Source organism: Sceloporus occidentalis, unplaced genomic scaffold (assembly GCF_023333645.1).
Source record: "Sceloporus occidentalis isolate IW3139 unplaced genomic scaffold, rSceOcc1.0.p SCAF_2, whole genome shotgun sequence".
NCBI classification, from domain to species: Eukaryota; Metazoa; Chordata; class Lepidosauria; order Squamata; family Phrynosomatidae; genus Sceloporus; species Sceloporus occidentalis.
In genome coordinates this window covers 121,775,231-121,789,950 of record NW_028316982.1, presented here as the reverse complement: position 1 = coordinate 121,789,950, position 14,720 = coordinate 121,775,231, and the positions used below count along the sequence as shown (strand labels likewise).

Here is a 14,720-nt window from a genome sequence, read left to right as displayed (position 1 = left end):
GTACCATGATAACAATCAAAGATCCGCGTCAGAATGACAGTTTCCTTTGTGTATTTAGGTCAGGGGTGCAATATAGAGCCCTCCAGATGGTGGACTGGCGCTCCCAGCGTTCCTTAACATTGGTTGGCTAAGGCTGCTTAAAACTGCAGTCCAGTGTCATCTGAAGGGCTACAGTATTCTTCCCCTTGATTTAGGTGATCATTGTCTTTAAAACTGTTGCTTAATAATCATGGAATCATGGAATCATAGAGTTGGAAGAGACCGCATGGGCCATCCAGTCCAACCCCCTGCCATGCAGGAAATCCAATCAAAGCATCCCCAATAGATGGCCATCTAGCCTCTGCTTAAAGACCTCCAAGGAAGGAGACTCCACTACACTCCGAGGGAGTGTGTTCCACTGTCGAGCAGCCCTTACTGTCAGGAAGTTCTTCCTAATGTTGAGGTGGAATCTCTTTTCCTGTAGCTTGCATCCATTGTTCTGGGTTCTGTACCGGAATACCTTCTACCATGAGGATCAAAAGGTGGGAGAAGCAAGTGAAGGGGAACAGGACGTTGTTCTGGTCTCGGCCTGCAAAGATTTAGGGATATAACCTGCATTTTTGGATATCCTGAAAAACAGTTATGTGAATTCCAGTCCTATTATAATGGGCTGGTGTGTATGCATAGTGTAATGATCGAGGAAAAGAACTATTGGCACATATACATTTTATACAAATTCCAGTTGTTTACTAAGGGGGCTTGGTAGCTGAATGAAAGATGTACGTTCATGGCAGTAATGAGAAAAATAACCAAATGGGTGCTAGTGAAAATGTCATGCTTTCAGATTTCTTAGTCTTTATTCTGTGTAAAATTCATCTCTTCCAACTCATCAGTGTTGTCACAATCACTCTTGGTTAGAAACTTATGATACTCAGCCAACCATATTCCACAAAAGATGACCAGGTGCAAAAGTTATACGCAGAAGAGAGAATTTCAACCAGTGCAGTTTGTCATGAAAGCTGCATCAGCTGCCATTTGTGTATTAAAAAACCACGACTTGAATGCACAAAACAACAACAATAAATGTCAAAGGTGCAGGAGCCATGTCTTTCTGAAGCACTGTTTGTATGTAGCCTTTGCAAATGTGTGTGGTTTGTTGAGTTCAGAAGGATTTATTGTACTTTAGGTTTAATTTCAGAAATAAACCCCATTGGATTTGATAAGACATTTGTTCAGTCACCATTTTCATGATCAGGCTTTATTAATGTTTGATGAGGCAATTGGAAATTTTGCAATCTTTGGGTCAAGAATGCCCTGTAAATGTATTACACAAACTTGTGCAGATCTGTGCAGGCTTGACTTTCTCTCTGTTTGCATAAACAGTATTGGCGTTTCTGGTGCCAAAACCCTAAATCAATAGTTAGTGTATCTGATGGATAACTACTGGCTCCAAGGAAACACAGAAGAGACAAGGAAGCTGATAATGTAGGTGAATTGGCCAAAAGCATGTGCGGCTTTATTAGTTATATGATTATATTGAGGTATAAGATTGTTATTAGTTGTAAGAGAGAATTTCATTATAGTAAACTATCCCTACTGAAAGGTCTTCATTAGCCTTGTGTACAGGAGACCTTTCTTTTCTTTTTTTTACTTGCCATCCTAAATAAAAGAGATGATAAAATAATTCTGTCAAAGTGAGGCTGATGGTGCCCACGATATTTCAGACGGGGACTTAATTTATTCTAGATTCTCGAGACAACTCTTCGTAATGATGGGGATGTTTGATCTAGCGACACGGAAGTACTTAACACGAGTACACAATAATCAAACAGGGATGAAATAAATCACTACATTTTCACTCGGACCCCCTGCATGTTTGTTCATTAAAAAGAGACGCACTAATTTATTTGTGCCAAGTAAACATGCCTAAGATAAGGGCCATGTACCTTTACTCGTGGAATCAAATTGGTACTTAATTTTCAAGTAAGAGTAAACAGAGTTGCAGCCTTAAAGAGGTTAGCTATTAGCTTCCCATTAAGACTAGACAAGATGAAAACAGTAATTATTCTCTAATAAGTGCTCTCATAGGTTGTAGCCGTCGGTCCTACCATTTCAAGGATAAACCCGATCCTGTGATTACCGTATATCCTTGACTATAAGTCGACCTCATGTATAAGTCGAGGGCAAGTTTTGGGGCCAAAATTATGGATTTTGCTATGAACCGTGGATTAGTTGAGGGTAAAAGGGGCATATAGCAAAGGATCTAAAAGGATGAAGCAAAGCAATACAATGTGCTTACTCTTAAGACTGGATTGGTGAGAGAGTAGAAGGGGCCATTGCTTCACATATTATACTCTTGCTTTTCACCAGTTCCGTCTTTTAAAAAGAGTTCAGATACAATACTTACATTGATAAGTCGGCTCAGGGTTTTTTTTGGTCAATTTTTTGATCTAAATTTCTAGACTTATACATGAATATTTGCAGTAGCTATAGCTTTTGTTGGACGCTGAGGCTCGGATAGAGAGCGAAAGAGACATAAAGAGCCTGTAAAGACAGGCCAAAATAAAGCTGTTTTGGTCACTTTGGAGATATGCTGTTTAAATGATGCATGCGTCCTAAGAGGCTGGAAGCCATGCCAAAACCATGTTCCAGTCCTAAGATGCCTGTGTTGTTTAAACAGCATATCTCCAAAGTGACCCAAAGCAGATTTATTTTGGCCTGTCTGTATCGGACCATAGGCAAAAAACCAAGTGGACAAAGCATGTATTATTTCTGTGTCCACTGGGACAGCCCAGTTGTTATTGTGAAGCTCGGCCATAATGACTTTTAGATGTACATTTCGGTGACATCCTCCTGGCATGAGGTAGGCAACCTGGTGACTTGCAGGTATTTTGGGCTATAGCTGTTGTAAGCCACAGCCAGAATGGCCAGTTATCAGGGACTATGGAAATCTTGCAAAGACTGAAGGAATTCCTTGTGCTCTCATAGGACACAGAATCATAGAGTTGGAAGGGACCGCAAGGGCCATGTAGCCCAACCCCTTGCCATGCAGGAACTCATCTCTAAGGACCTATGGCTATATAGTTAGCAGTTTGTAGATTTAGCTTGCTTCTCTTCGCACAAATGTCCCTCCTACGCCCCCCCGCCTCTTTTAAAATTTTAACTTGTTTACTTTAAGCTTATCTATTTTAAAGATTTAATTGAATTGAACTGTAATTCGATGATTGCATTTTAGTTAAGGGGACGAGGGATGGACTTCTAGTTGTATATGCTATACACTGCTTATATATTTTATGTATTTATGTAAATTATAGTGTTTTGTGGGTTTTTCCGGCCGCGTGACCCTGTTCTGGAAGTTTCTTCCTGACGTTTCGCCGGCATCTGTGGCATCTGGCATCTTCTCTGTAAAGCGCCTCGATCCTTTGGAAAGGCGGTATATAAATAATGATAAGACGCTGATGGTAGCATACAAGGTTGTTGTTGTTGTGTTGCCTTCCAATAGTTTCTGACTTATGGCAACCCTGAGGAAAAACTATTACAGTGTTTCATTAGCACTTCGGAGGAGGGTTTGTTGTTGCCATCCTGAGGCTGAGAGAGTGTGACTTTCAACTTGAGAGAGTGTGACTTTCAACTTGAGTGTGACTTTCATGTTTGGCAGCGCTTTAACTCTTTCTGTGGCTCTTTGCTATGGAATTCTGGGAGTTGGAGTTTGTTGTGAGTCCCAGAGCTCGCTCTGGGCCCCACAACAAACTCCCAACTCCCAGAATTCCATAGCAAAGAGCCACAGAAAGAGCTAAAAGCGGTATCACACCGGGTTATTTCCTCAGTGTGGATGCATCCACGGTGAGCGTAAAAAAAAATAAGCGAGGGAGAGGAATGTTATGTGTGGGGAATACTAAGGCAAGCACGTGCCCTCATCAAAGATGGCGGAACTGCAGCGCTTTCCCTGAACAAAGATGGCGGCGGGAGCGTGAGGAGGTCCCTCCTCTGAGGCGCGCGCCGGCTTTCCCGGAGTCTCGCAGCGTCAGCCAATGGCGGAGGGGAGGGGGCGGGGCTGGCGGGGAGGCCCGCGTAGTACTCGCCTCCTCAGCAGCAGCAGCAGCACCTCAGGCAGAGAGAGAGAGAGAGAACGCGGAGCCTTCCTTCGCAGAGACTGCTTGGAGGCGAGGGAGAGCGGAGCAGAGCAGAGCAGAGAGGCTGCAGCCACCACCAGCGACGACGAGGAAGAGTTGCTCCCCTCGCTTCATCCGGAGCCATGCCCACCCTGAGGTAGTCCCTCCTCACCTGCTGGGTGCCTTACCTTCTGGGCAGGGATGGAGGGCAGCAGGGCTATGCCTGGGAGGGAGCCCTGGGATGGCTATGGGGCTGGCTGGCTCATGGTAGCTCCCCTCCATGTGCCCCAATCCTCCTCTTTCCACCCTTTCAGGCTTATTATATATATATATATATATATATACACACACACACACACACACACACACACACACACACACACACACAATATGGAATTATATATATATATATATATAGAGAGAGAGAGAATTGTAATTATAGTCTTTGTGTCTTCTAGTCAAGATGCAGACACTTGTGTTGATGCAAAAGCCATATGTTTGGAAAATGCTTTATAAATATTTATTATTTTTTATTATTTATATCCCACAGGCAGAGGTGGAATAATAATAATAATAATAATAATAATAATTTATATCCTACCTCTCCCAGTGAGATATAAAATTATCATTATTATTATTATGTATATTCCACCTCTGCCTGTGGGATATAAATAATAATAATTATTATTATTATATTATCATTATTATTATTATGTATATTCCACCTCTGCCTGTGGGATATAAATAAAATAATAATAATAAATATTATTATTATTATTATTATTATTATGTATATTCCACCTCTGCCTGGAGGATATAAATAATAATAATAATTATTATTATATTATCATTATTATTATTATGTATATTCCACCTCTGCCTGTGGGATATAAATAAAATAATAATAATAATAATTATTATTATTATTATTATTATGTATATTCCACCTCTGCCTGGAGGATATAAATAATAATAATAATAATAATAATAATAATTATATTATCATTATGTTATTATTTATATTCCACCTCTGCCTGGAGGATATAAATAATAATAATAATAATAATAATAATAATAATAATAATATCATTATGTTATTATTTATATTCCACCTCTGCCTGGAGGATATAAATAAAATAATAATTATTATTATTATATTATCATTATGTTATTATTATTTATATTCCACCTCTGCTTGCAGGATATAAATATAATAATTATATTATTATTATTCCACCTCTCCCTGCGGGATATAAATTATTATTATTATTATTATTATTATTATTATTTTATAATTATAATATTATAATATATTATTATTTATACCCCGCCTCTCCCTGGGGATCAAGGCGGGTTACAAAGAGAAGCTAAAACAACAACAGTGAAATACATTGTACACTTAAATCCAGCACAATCCCTTACCTCCCACCTCCCTCCCAATCCTAAAAGACATATCAAAATAAAACAACACAATTTGAAATACCGATTAAGGTTGATTAATTAATCTTATAACTTAAAAAACAGAGGTAGCATAAAAACTGAGGCGCTGGAGCAAGTGCATCATCCGTGGTTTGGCTTCGATGGCATCCCCCACAAACCCTGGGATAATGGGATCAGTGCAAAATACCTTGATTTGGGTCCCCCCTTTTTTGTGTGTGTGTAAATGAGTAGGGAGTTTATACCCTTTTCCTATTGAGGGTCCTGCAGTTCAGTTAATATGTTTTCTTAAAAATGGGCTTCTCTTAAGTTCATTGGGCTTCCTTCGTAATAGATATCCATCCAAGAATAAGAGGTCTTGCATTACTGGGGTAAAGTCAGGGTTTGTTTGGCATTGCTGGATAACAGGGCGGATGATGCGCTTCAGTATTGGTTGGATTCACTCTGGTTGGTATTTTTAAAGCTTCCTGGGGAAAAGCACTGTTGGTTTAAAAGGGCTGGCCTTTCAGGACATGAGCACATTCAAGCTTAAGACTTCTTCCAAACTGGTTTCTAAAGAAGCTCTTGCATCAGCAGGAGTATGAAGGAGGCCCTGCCCTACCCTTTCTTCTTTGTGTCTTCCAGCCAAGATACAGACACTTGATGCAAAACCATAGGCTTGGAAATGGTTTTACAGGGACTCTTGCAGGTTCTGGGAAGTAGCTGCCATTTGCCTTTTAGGTCTGATGACTCCGGCTCTGTCTCTGAGGATGGAGACTGCCCCCTGGAAGGGTTTTTGAAGCTGCGAGTTCCAGGAAAGAGCAGAAATACTGACTACAGTCCAGTCCACACTGTGAAAATAATCCACCTTGAGACCACTTTAACCGCCCAGGGTCATTGCTGGGCCGTTTTGTGAGGCATTGAGCCTTCTCTGTCAGGGAGAGCTCTGGGGCCACAACAAACTCCAACTCCCAGCATTCTTTAGCACTGAGCCAGGGCCATTAAAGTGGTCTCAAAGTGGGTTATTTTGACAGTGTGTTTGGGACCTACACCACTTCCGTTCTTCTGAGCAAGGAAAGCCCTACTATTTTTCCATTGGATGCCAGAGTTCTTCAGAAGACAGTTTGGAAATACTGCTTAAACACAATAAAAATATGATTTTGACTGCTTCGCAAAGAACTTCAACATTTCCATTCAAGTCAAATGACAAGCACGAAAGGTCCATTTAGCTTTCTACTTCTAACAGTGGTCAACTAGATGCTGGAAGAGGCAAAGATTCACATTGCCCCTGAATACAGGTTCTAGCAATAGCATGTACATGTTCTGTTTATCATGATTAATGGTTTAATTCACCACGATTTTCCATCCTTGATTCTGTTGTTGTGTTCCTTCAGCTTGTTTCTGACGTATGGCAACCCTAAGGTGAACTTGTCAAGGGGTTGGTAAGATTTGCTTAGAGGAGTTTTTGTCATTGTCTTCCTCTGAGGCTGAGAGTGTGTGACCAAGGACACCGAGTGGATTTTTTTTGGCAGAGTGGGGATTCGAACCTTACGCCCAAACCATGGCCTGTTACAGACTGCCAAAATAAAGCTGCTTCAGGACTCTTTGGAGGTATGCTATTTAAATGTTGCATGGGTCCTAAGAGTCCAGAGGTCACGCCAAAGCCATACTCCATTCCTAAGCACTGGAGTGCAGCTTTGGTGCAGCTTCCAGTTTAAGCATCATTTAAACAGCATACCTCCAAAGAGACCCCAAGCAGCTTTATTTTGGCAGTCTGTAACAGGTCCATGACACCAAACAGTCTCTTTCTAATTTTAACAGCATTTAAAGCAGAAGCGAGTTAAAACTGTTGAACTGCAATTGTCAGCATCCTTCCTCACTGGCAGTACTGGCTAAAGTTGCTGTGAGCGGAGTTCAGCAACATCTGGAGGAGTCTCCACCCTCATTTAAACCAGTGGCTCTCTCCATAATGTGTAACACCTACAGTATAAAATTGTGGTAGTAATGATATTGCCAAAAATGTTTCCTCATTTTACAAAGTCCTTTTGTGAATTTCACTTCTGTTTTTCATTGGCATGCATGTCAAATAAGGACACGTGAGCAGAGGAAGAGCTGCCATAAGCAGTTTTGGTTTTGTCCACAGGACATGGTGTTTTTAAGGGCATCTTCTATGAAAAATCCTTCCCCTTCCCCCTTACACTTTCATTTTAAGAATACAGTGACTGCAAAAACTTACATAATCCAACTCTGCAGGGTGTGTGTACTGAAGAATAATGTATGAAGTACCTATGAAGGACCTCAGTAATTCAGTGGATGTAAATGAAAGAATGAAAAAGCCTAGTATAGATTTGTTAAGCAATTATATCCAGTTATAGATGTGTAGTTATTTTCAGTGTACTAATAGTTGGTGAGGGATTTCTTACTGCCCGCACGCACTTCATAGTTCCTGGACAGCTGTCTAAAGTTGCAGCTCCAGAGTTTAATTATCTCCTTTTCTCTCCGCCAGCATATCTGGTGTATCGGATATCTCTTTGCCTCTACTGGAGAAGTATAAACCAGTGCATCTGAAAGCATGATTCATTTCAACAACCAGATTACACTTACTGTGATATGTCTCTAGGAATAGAACGGCTTTCATTCTGACTGATTTAATGCCTGCAGTCCTTACTTTTAAAGAGGTTGGCAGCTAAAGTGCTAAATGTGTATTCGGTTCTCCCCCCCCCCCCCCCCCCCAAAGACTGTTCACAACTCAAGCATGAATGCTACCACTGAAGAAGGAGAAAATAGAGAAAATATGGTTATAGCAAGAACTAACTCAGGGATGGAAACACTTTAAGATGTACTTTAAAAAAAACACCACACCACCTTCTGGCTCACTTGCAGGGTAGTGTGTATAACTAAATGAACAGAAGAAGCATATGATTAAAAACAATAACTGTTAAATCAGTACAATAAAACTAAGCAGCATAGTTATTCCTGAACACTGAGTTAATGTGGCATGCCTGGGCAAATAAAACTTGCCTTGACCAGGCACCAGAAGGAACATAGGCCTGTTACAGACTGCCCAAATAAAGCTGCTTGGGGTCTCTTTGGAGGTATGCTATTTAAATGATGCCTGGGTCCTAAGAGTCCGGAGGTCGTGCCAAAGCCACACTCCATTCCTAAGCACTGGAGTGCAGCTTTGGTGCAGCTTCTGGAGTCTTAGGATGCATGCATCGTTTAAACAGCATACCTCCAAAGAGACCCGAAGCAGTTTTATTTTGGCCGGTCTGTAACAGGCCATAGTCTGCTGTGTTGTACCTCCTTTTGGAGGGTATTCCTGAGCTGGCTAATCATCATAAAGTACTCTGTAAATGCAGCCCTATCATTGATAGAAATTACTAAAGAAAGGCATCCTTTATTGATCTTAGACCAATATGGGAGAAGGTGCTTTTTCTGGTATTTAGGCCTGTGCCACTGACTGTTTTAAAGATAAACACCTTGATTGCCATTTCTCAATAGAAAGATGGGACAGAAAGTTAAGAAATCAACACCAGTATCTTCAATTAGGCTTGTTAGAAAATAGGGAGACATTAAATAAATAGGTAATCTTATGTCAACTTACCTGAGCATGGTCCTTGTTGAGTTAGGGTTAATAACATTAGAAAGGCTGATAAGTGTTAGAAAATCTTGTCTACTGTTCTGCTACCTACATTGGCCAATTGGGTGCCTGTGGGAAGATGGCAAGACTGGGCAAAAGACTGACATTTGAGAACACACGCATGGGATCAGGTGTTAGGTTCAATCTTGATTCTGTTTACCTGAAAGTTATGTTACAGTTCTAAGCTTCTTAACTTGGAGTTACGTATCTCTTAGATATGTGCGGCACATTCTCTGCTCATCTCATGATGACTCATGTAGGTCTTTCAACCAAACCTTCCTTAAGCTGGAAGGGACAGTAAGTAATCAATAAAATGGATCTTTTCTGGCCTGAAATGCTGTTTTGCTGACCATCTCTTCAAACACCACTGTAGCTTCAGGTATTCACGAGTATATGCTCTAGAATCGCTTTCCTTTTCCAGGACTTAAGCAGTTATTTGTCTATATGTTTATATGCAGAAGGTTTAGAAGCGTTTCTGTGGTGTTTTCCTCATTTAATATACATAACAACTCCATTGAGGTTGGCTAGGATAGAGTGGCCAGTGTTATCCAGTGAGCTTTGTGGATGAACATTTATTGAATGTAGGTTCAATAAATCAACCTGACCCTCTTGTTTACTCACAAGCTCTCTTTATATAATTTATTTTGTAATAATAAAATATGGCTATATTATGGGAACTGAGAAGGGGTTTAATGGATATTTTTGGCTTGGATTCTGGCACACACGTTATGTATACAATATATAATCATCAAAATCTTGGTGGTTATAATAGAAAAGTTTCAACTGTGCTCTTGTCACTGAGTTCAGATCTGGTATTTCCAAACTGAGCGGAAAACACAGTTTTGTTATACTTCAACTTAACTTTTGAAATCATTTAAAGTTTGCCTCATTTAGAAGTAATTTGAGGTTTGAATTTCTAAACTTGTCAGCAAAAACTGGCAAATGATTAATACTGGCTTTGCCCTGTTAACATTGTTTAACAAAGTTTGGACAAGGTTACATTACTCAATCCTAAATTTTATAATATGGAAACAGCTTTTGCTGAAGTCACTGGGGCTCATGTAAGGGTTTACATTTAGAATCATTTGCTTTGATATGCTTTTCAACAGCTGTTAGAAATGATAAAAATCTTTGTCTGCTATCTTAACACCCTACCCTCAGTTTGAGTTCAAGACTTTCTCCAAATGATTTGGTAGCAATTATTCCCTCTGACCATGTAACTAGAATATGAAAGTGTATGGGAGTACTCTCTGGTTTTTGTCTATAATTTTAGTTGTTATAGCAGGGAAACATCTTTCCTCCCAAGAAATGTTAATGACTAATTTTCCAGCGATGGAGGGGAAACATCCTATTGGGTTGGTTCCCCACATTCACTCCACGGGGCAGGAAGTCGATCTTTCTTGACTGAAATCTCTCTTGCAACTCCACCCCACCCCATTTATAGGCTGACTGGACATAACCATTTCAGGTGAAGGAACATACAGGCCTGTTACAGACTGCCAAAATAAAGCTGCTTGGGGTCTCTTTGGAGGTATGCTATTTAAATGATGCATGGGTCCTAAGAGTCCGGAGGTCGCGCCAAAGCCACACTCCATTCCTAAGCACTGGAGTGCAGCTTTGGTGCAGCTTCCGGATTCTTTGGATGCATGCATCATTTAAACAGCATACCTCCAAAGAGACCCCAAGCAGCTTTATTTTGGCAGTCTGTAACAGGCCAGTATTTCCTCAGAACGAACTCTTCATATTGGCTAAAAAGAAGCAGATTACATAGGAGGGTAAAGTGACCTACTTTAGAAAGCTCCAGGGGTGTGAGGGTGTTAGATGGAGTCAGAGGTTTTGCTGGTACTGTTCACAGTGTTGGCCTAGAAGGGTAGGGACAGGTGGGCTCCACATCATGTAACAAAATATTTTTCATGACATTATTACCTGATGCCAAAATAAAAAATAGCCAGTGTGGTGTGGTGGTTTGAGCATTGCACTCAGGAGAACAGGGTTCAGATCCCTGCATGGCCATAGAAACTCCTGGTTGATCTTGGACAACCTCATAGGAAGTCAAATGCAAATCCTCTTTGAACAAGGTTGGGTTGCTTTCAGGTTGTTATAAGTTGAAAATGACTTGAAGGAACACAACAGCAAACCAAAATAGCATCATTTGTTTCCTTTTTCGATTCTCAGTCTCTCTTATAAATTAAGTATACAGTGTAAGTTGTACAGAAATACCTCTATAACCTTTAGTCAGATCAATAGTCAGTTTGCTAAAGTATTGTTTGTTCTGACTGACAACAGCTCTCAGTCGGCCTCTTCATAAAATCTCAGAGGACATGCCAGAAATTGAACTGGTTCTGCATGTAAAACTTGAAATGTGGCCCCTCCTTTTAATTTGGCCACAAGGAAAGTTACTGCTTGCCCCAGTCATATTACTAGGTCACCAAGCCCCAGCCCCGCTGGTTAAGAAACCAAGATCAGCTTTTGGGACTACACACCCAGAATCCCTCAGCCAGGAGCAGCCATTCTAGTGGAGGGATTCTGGGAGTTCGATTCCAAAAAGATTACTTTTCTGACACTTGAAAATATACACCAAATGATTGCAAGTCAATTCTCATCCAGTAAAAGTCAACAGTTTTAAAAAATGTTCCTCAAACATCTGTAAAAAATATTTACTTGGAAACAAAGCACAATGAAATGGCAGTTTGAGAGGCAGATAATCAAGTGTCATTTACAACAGGGACAGGGCATTTCCCTTCTGAGCAGGAGAGATATGTGGAAAGTGTGTATGTGCCATATATTTGCATATAGCTTTTTGATTTCCTCCACAGCCCCATGTTTTAGTTTGTTTTTATTCTATATTTTTGTATTTTATCAAACTTGTTTTTATTCAACTTTTATGTGTCTCAACCCTCTAGCTAATTTTATATGAGTTTTAGGAGTGATCCAGTTTTATCTTTGTGTGTACTTTGATATTCTGATATTTGTATTTTACCATTGATATGGTCAGTTGACTAATCAGTAAACTTGTTGTTGTTGTTGTTGTATGTAAGGTAATTTTATATTTTCTGTGGTTTGTTAAGCAAATTGGATAGAGGGTTATTACAGTTTGCATTTTAAGAAAACTATTATTATTATTATTATTATTATTATTAACCTTTATTTATGAAGCGCTGTAAATTTACACAGCGCTGTACATACAATCTTTTAGTTAGACGATTCCCTGCCCTCGGGCTTACAATCTAAAAAGACATGATACAGAAGGAGGAGGGAGTGGTGGAGGGAAAGGGTAAGAGGTCCAGCAGTTCCTCTCTACCTCCAAGGCCTGGACCAAGGCAGATGGACTGGAGGGAGGGGGAGGCTTCATAATGGATGGTTAATCATTTTCCAGGGAAAATACATACTCACAAGTAGGATAATACATATACAGTACATAGCAATACAGGAAAGGGTTTAATAAACAGGCACCACAAGAACATCAAATAGTGAGCGACAATTATGCAATGCCTGGGAACTAGCTAGACTTTCTGGACTGCAAAGAGCTGCCTATTACAACTGGATTTCTGGATTTCTGAGTGGACCTTTTGGAAAATTTGTATTTGAAAATTTAAAAAGTTTCTCGGCCATTTGCCAGGAAAATGTATTTTTAGAATGCATAAACTCTTTAATTTAGAGAAATAACATGTAAATGTATTGATTTTGACACTCGGGTGAAGCAGATGGGGCTAAAGGAGTGGCCAGAGGCCGCTCCCGTCCCAATAGCTCAGATGCTATGGTCCTGAACAGGCTGCTAAACGGAGCGGTAAGAAACCGCACCTTTCACAACTGGTTTTGGGTTGCGTTCGACAGCCCTTCCACATCCTCTGCATGGCTTCTGAGCAATCTGGGGGCATGCGTGCATTATGTGCCTCCCCTGGTGGCACCCCTGGATTGGCCTGACAGCAGCCCTTTTAAGCCATCTGTTGGAGGCCTTGGTTCCTTTACTTTGGCTCTTCTGCAAATATGGCTCTAGTAGTGCTCATGGGAGAGGGGTAGTTCTGTAATCTCATCATTGGGTATTGCTTGTTGTATCAGTGGGCTGCAATCCTTAGGATGAAATAACAGACAATTTTTATTTTGCAGTGAAAATGTGCTTTTTGGAATGGGAAATCCCCTCCTTGATATCTGTGCAGTGGTGGACAAGGACTTCCTTGACAAGTGAGTATTGAACCTTTCCCATCTTTAATTTAGAGTTTTGGCATTATTTTAAAGGTATGTTAAATTTGCTAGGCTTGGAGTTTTATTAAACATTCTATCTAGTGAGCCAAAAATATCGTGGATGTGTTTCAACATGACAAATCAGGGATTTGTAGGAACCCTGGATTGTCATGAATGAGCAACATGTTATTCTGCGCTAAATGATCTTCTCTCATTTGTAGTAGGAACAGCCAAACAAAACAGATAGCTTTGCTTCAGTTTGATTTATTGCAGGATTGGGAGTCATGGGAGTCCAGATACGATGGACTGCAGCTTCTAATAGTTCTAGCAAGCATAGCCAATGCTAAAGAGTTCTGGGAGTTGCAGTCCAAAAAAAATGAAGGACTGCTTGATTCCCACCTTAATTTCTTTTGTTTTGTCTACCAGTGGAAAACATTCCTTCTTTTGTTTGTTCAATCGCAAGAAGCTAGAGAAATAATTTTGGATTTCAGTCAACCATTTCAATTTTAATAATGTTTTTGGGAAGCCTTTTATTATGCCCCTTGGACTAACACAGTGTACATGGCCCATTCTCTTGCAATTTAGAGTTAAGATTTTATAATCTGTCATTTGTGGCATGAAAACCTGTCTGCTTTGGGATTTAAAAACTAATACTCATCCTTAACCTAGACTATTTGAGTTGCTATTCCTCTGAAATTTTCAAATATGTATGTACTAAAGATTAGGGAAGCAATTTCTTATCTTTCTCAAACTGCAATACACTTTTTGAAATCATACAGGTTTAGTATCCCTTATCCAGAATTCCAAAGTCAAAAATACTGGTACTCCAAAATCCAGAATCGTCCACATGGGTGGCTGCGATAGTTACACCTTTGCTTTCTGATTGTTTAGTGTACACAAACTTTGTTTCATGCACATAATTATTTTTAAAATTCTTTATGAAATTACCTATGTTTAAAAGGTATATATGAAAATTAAATTAATTTCATGTTTAATTTTGGGTCTTACCTCCAAGATATTTCAACATGAACCTGCCAGGGCCCTATGATCTTCAGAGGAACGCTTTCTATTGGTCCCAATGAGGACATGGGAGAGAGCTTTCTCAGTGGCTGTTCCCACCCTTTGGAATCTCATTCCACAGGATATTAGCAAGTAAAAACATTTTTATTCAGGAAGGTTTTTAATATATAATCATGACAGGGTGGCTTATATATATGGGTTGTGCATTTTAATCATATTTTTTACATATGTAATTTTATACTGTCTTTACATCAATGTTTTTAATTATTTTAAAACTTTTATTGTACAGTTTTTAAAAATGTTTTTATTTGTGAACCACCTTTGGTCTGTTTCTAGCAGAAAGGCAGCATATAAATTTATTTTCATATAAA

General features: G+C 39.7%; 1 protein-coding gene across 3 annotated transcripts in view; it reads left to right on the top strand.

Moving 5' to 3' along the window:
- Positions 1-14,720, top strand: part of ADK (adenosine kinase) — a 225,869-nt gene that overhangs the window by 6,663 nt on the left and 204,486 nt on the right. For 2 of the 3 annotated variants that reach the window (XM_089510759.1, XM_089510757.1), the window contains exon 2: positions 13,255-13,329. In XM_089510759.1, coding sequence (XP_089366885.1) covers positions 13,255-13,329 — 75 coding nt within the window. Of the gene's footprint in view, positions 1-4,097; positions 4,249-13,254; positions 13,330-14,720 lie in introns of those variants that run through there. The other variant, XM_089510758.1, reaches the window with a different exon arrangement.